We start from the raw sequence: 3461 nt of genomic DNA, 5'->3' as shown, positions 1-3461 counted from the left end.
GCCAGTAATATTTACAGATCTGTTGCCAGAAAATAATTAATTAAGAAAGTTGTAATTGATTATGAAATATTCATAATGAGGTTATTAAACCTTGAATGGGAGGGAATTAATTAATAAAATATGAATATGAATTATTAATAATAATTGATTTGTTGCCAAGAATCACTAATAATTAATAAATATTAGGAAATATGAATGACGTTATCCAATACGACTGTGTTCCACCACCTTTTTTTTTCTGGTCTGGGGCTCCACATGTGAGTTGGTGGGGTTTGCTCTGGTCATACCAAATTTCATACGTCCTTTAAATATTATTACTGGTACTCTAAAATTCACAAACATTGATGGCAGGTGGGGGCTTCGGCCCCAGATCTTCTACCTGGTATATAAGTGTGGACTTGACTTTTTTAGGAATTGTGAAACCTTCTTCCCTATCTTCTTTTCAGGTCATTTTAAATAGAAATAAATAACTTACTATCAGAAATAAAATGATACCTCTATTGGTTTTGAGTTAATGTCATATATGTAGTATCTGGACACCAGGTTAACTGAAACAATGCCAATGTCCATATAAGGAAGCGTGACTGTCATAGGGATTTGGGATCTACGCTTGCACGTGGTAGTCAGTAACACTTCCATCCTCCGGAGGTGTCCGTTTGTTTTCTCTCTTTCTGTACTTTTTCTGTTTACTTCAAAATGTAGCTTTTCAATAGACAACACCATTTCAACCTAGTTGGGCGAAAAGAAAATTCTAAGTTTCGTTTAAAAGATTACATTAAAGACCATGTTATAGATAGGAAGACGAAGAAACAAGTAGGTTTATAGATTGTGAAATAATAATATAAAAAACATAAACACATTTGCTACGGAGAGTCACTTTTTTATTTTATTAGGTATATCATGTTTTCAACATGAGAAAATGACAAAATGTAAGTGCTTGATGAGTTTATAGCATATTAAAACATTACTGATAACGATTCTAGTGTGGTACGTCGACAGGATGTTGAAGAAAGAAAAGGGCAATGTAAAACATTGGCGTGGTGTGACACTCAATAAACTAAACTAACAAAAACGTACTTGGAAGGAATCTGTAATTTTAATAAAATGAAACAAATTACACGTTTGAGGAAAAAATGTTGATTTATTATAACTATTTTAAAAGTACTGAATGTCAGTAACTAGAGAAAGTGGTCCGTGTGATAAAAAAAATAGGACACAAGCTACAGGGATATATGTAGATTAACACCCACACAGAAGAGGATATACGTTGTCCATAAGACACAATATCACACGTTGAACGTAAAAAGTCAAAATTACGAGCAGATGTGGCCCCACTGTTACGTAGGCATGTTAGTTTGCCATTTCTCCACATTAAACTGACCCAGCTCACCTTATTTGGTCAGTCATCATCCAAACATTGAATAGATCCAGCTCACCATCTGCAGTCAGTCAATATTCAAACATTAAAGAGATCCAGCTCACCATCTGCAGTCAGTCATCATCCAAACATTGAAGAGATCCAGCTCACCATCTGCAGTCAGTCATCATCCAAACATTGAAGAGATCCAGCTCACTATCTGCAGTCTGTCAACATCCACATATTGAATAGATCCAGCTCACTATCTGCAGTCTGTCAACATCCACACATTGAAGAGATCCAGCTCACCATCTGCAGTCAGTCATCATCCACACATTGAATAGATCCAGCTCACCATCTGCAGTCAGTCAATATTCAAACATTAAAGAGATCCAACTCACTATCTACAGTCTGTCAACATCCGCATATTGAATAGATCCAGCTCACTACCTGCAGTCTGTCAACATCCCCTCATCTACGTGATACAGTTCACTGTCTGTACTCAGTCAACATCCTTACCTCAAAAGTGATTATGATTGAAATGATTACAACATTGTATTTTAATATAGTATCATTTAGCCTTGTTCTTTGCAGGACCTCAAACCCATATGTACAGTCTGACAAAACTGTTTGTTCAACAAATAAAAAATATATGTAATATTTACGCCATGGAACGAATAATCAAAATTACCATTTTGATCATTGATGATGGAACAGGTGCACCCTGATCATCGACTTCATCAGTGCTATAGGGCTGAGTTTCTGAAATAAAAAAAGTAATTAAAGCATTTATAAAATGTAACTTAACATAAATAAAAATATACGTAATGCAAAGGCGTTTCAGTTCAAATAACATTAACTACGTAAAATAACAATCTCGTACGATGATGTAAGTTGTAACAAACCTGCATACAAAAGGTTCCCAACAGGGATTGTCCATGTTTTGTCTCCAGCATAACGCCCCCAACAGGGATTGTCCATGTTTTGTCTGTAGCATAACGCCCCCAACAGGGATTGTCCATGTTTTGTCTGTAGCATAACGCCCCCAACAGGGATTGTCCATGTTTTGTCTGTAGCATAACGTCCCTAACAGGGATTGTTCATGTTTTGTCTCCAGCATAATGCCCCCAACAGGGATTGTCCATGTTTTGTCTCCAGCATAACGCCCCAAACAGGGATTGTCCATGTTTTATCTTTAGCATAATGTCCTCAACAGGGAATAATATAAGGTTCCTTTCTAATAACCGATACGTATACCATGTGCAAAAATTACATCAGACAATTCAGAGTTGTATAATATAATATAGATATATAAGTTCAGCAAGATAGTCTAATATAATACAGGGAGCTCAGTGGACAGAAACTAATATTGTTTGCTGTATGAACACCAGTACTCTGAAGGCAACGTTGGAAGTAGGATTTATTTACTAATCCTGGATGCGATAACATCTTAAACATGTATTCAAGGATTCTGAAAAGGCATGGGAAAACCTGGCCAATATTGGTAATGATAAAGTTATATAAAGAAAGGATCTATCTAGGCTTAGGAGTTACCTTAAGTGTAACATTATTTTAATGTACAGGAAGATAAAGAAAGGATCTTTCTAGGCTTAGAAATTACCTTAAGTGTAACATTATTTTAATGTACAGAAAGATAAAGAAAGGATCTTTCTAGGCTTAGGAGTTACCTTAAGTGTAACATTATTTTAATGTACAGGAAGATAAAGAAAGGATCTATCTAGGCTTAGGAGTTACCTTAAGTGTAACATTATTTTAATGTACAGGAAGATAAAGAAAGGATCTTTCTAGGCTTAGGAATTACCTTAAGTGTAACATTATTTTCATGCACAGGAAGATAAAGAAAGGATCTATCTAGGCTTAGGAGTTACCTTAAGTGTAACATTATTCTCATGTACAGGAAGATTAAGAAAGGATCTTTCTAGGCTTAGGAGTTACCTTAAGTGTAACATTATTTTCATGTACAGGAAGATTAAGAAAGGATCTTCAAATCTGATGACGAGGAACCCACTTTGAGACTAATAATGGTTGGAGACGGCTTGAATGGGTAATGAAGAAAAACTTTAATATAAGTTTAACGTAACAG

At 35.3% G+C, this 3461-nt stretch overlaps 1 protein-coding gene across 1 annotated transcript in view; it reads right to left on the bottom strand.

Annotated features, from left to right (window-relative positions):
• LOC111083395 overlaps positions 1–3461 on the bottom strand; it is a 23581-nt gene that overhangs the window by 11056 nt on the left and 9064 nt on the right. The window contains exons 6-7 of the mRNA XM_022379902.1: positions 2049–2119; positions 496–729 (exon numbers count right to left, since the gene is read on the bottom strand). Of these exons, the coding sequence (XP_022235610.1) occupies positions 496–729; positions 2049–2119 (305 nt within the window). The remainder of the gene's footprint in view (positions 1–495; positions 730–2048; positions 2120–3461) is intronic.

This window comes from Limulus polyphemus, unplaced genomic scaffold (assembly GCF_000517525.1).
Source record: "Limulus polyphemus unplaced genomic scaffold, Limulus_polyphemus-2.1.2 Scaffold9375, whole genome shotgun sequence".
Classification (NCBI taxonomy): domain Eukaryota; kingdom Metazoa; phylum Arthropoda; class Merostomata; order Xiphosura; family Limulidae; genus Limulus; species Limulus polyphemus.
Note: the sequence above shows the minus strand (reverse complement) of the source record. Positions and strands in the feature narration are given on the sequence as shown.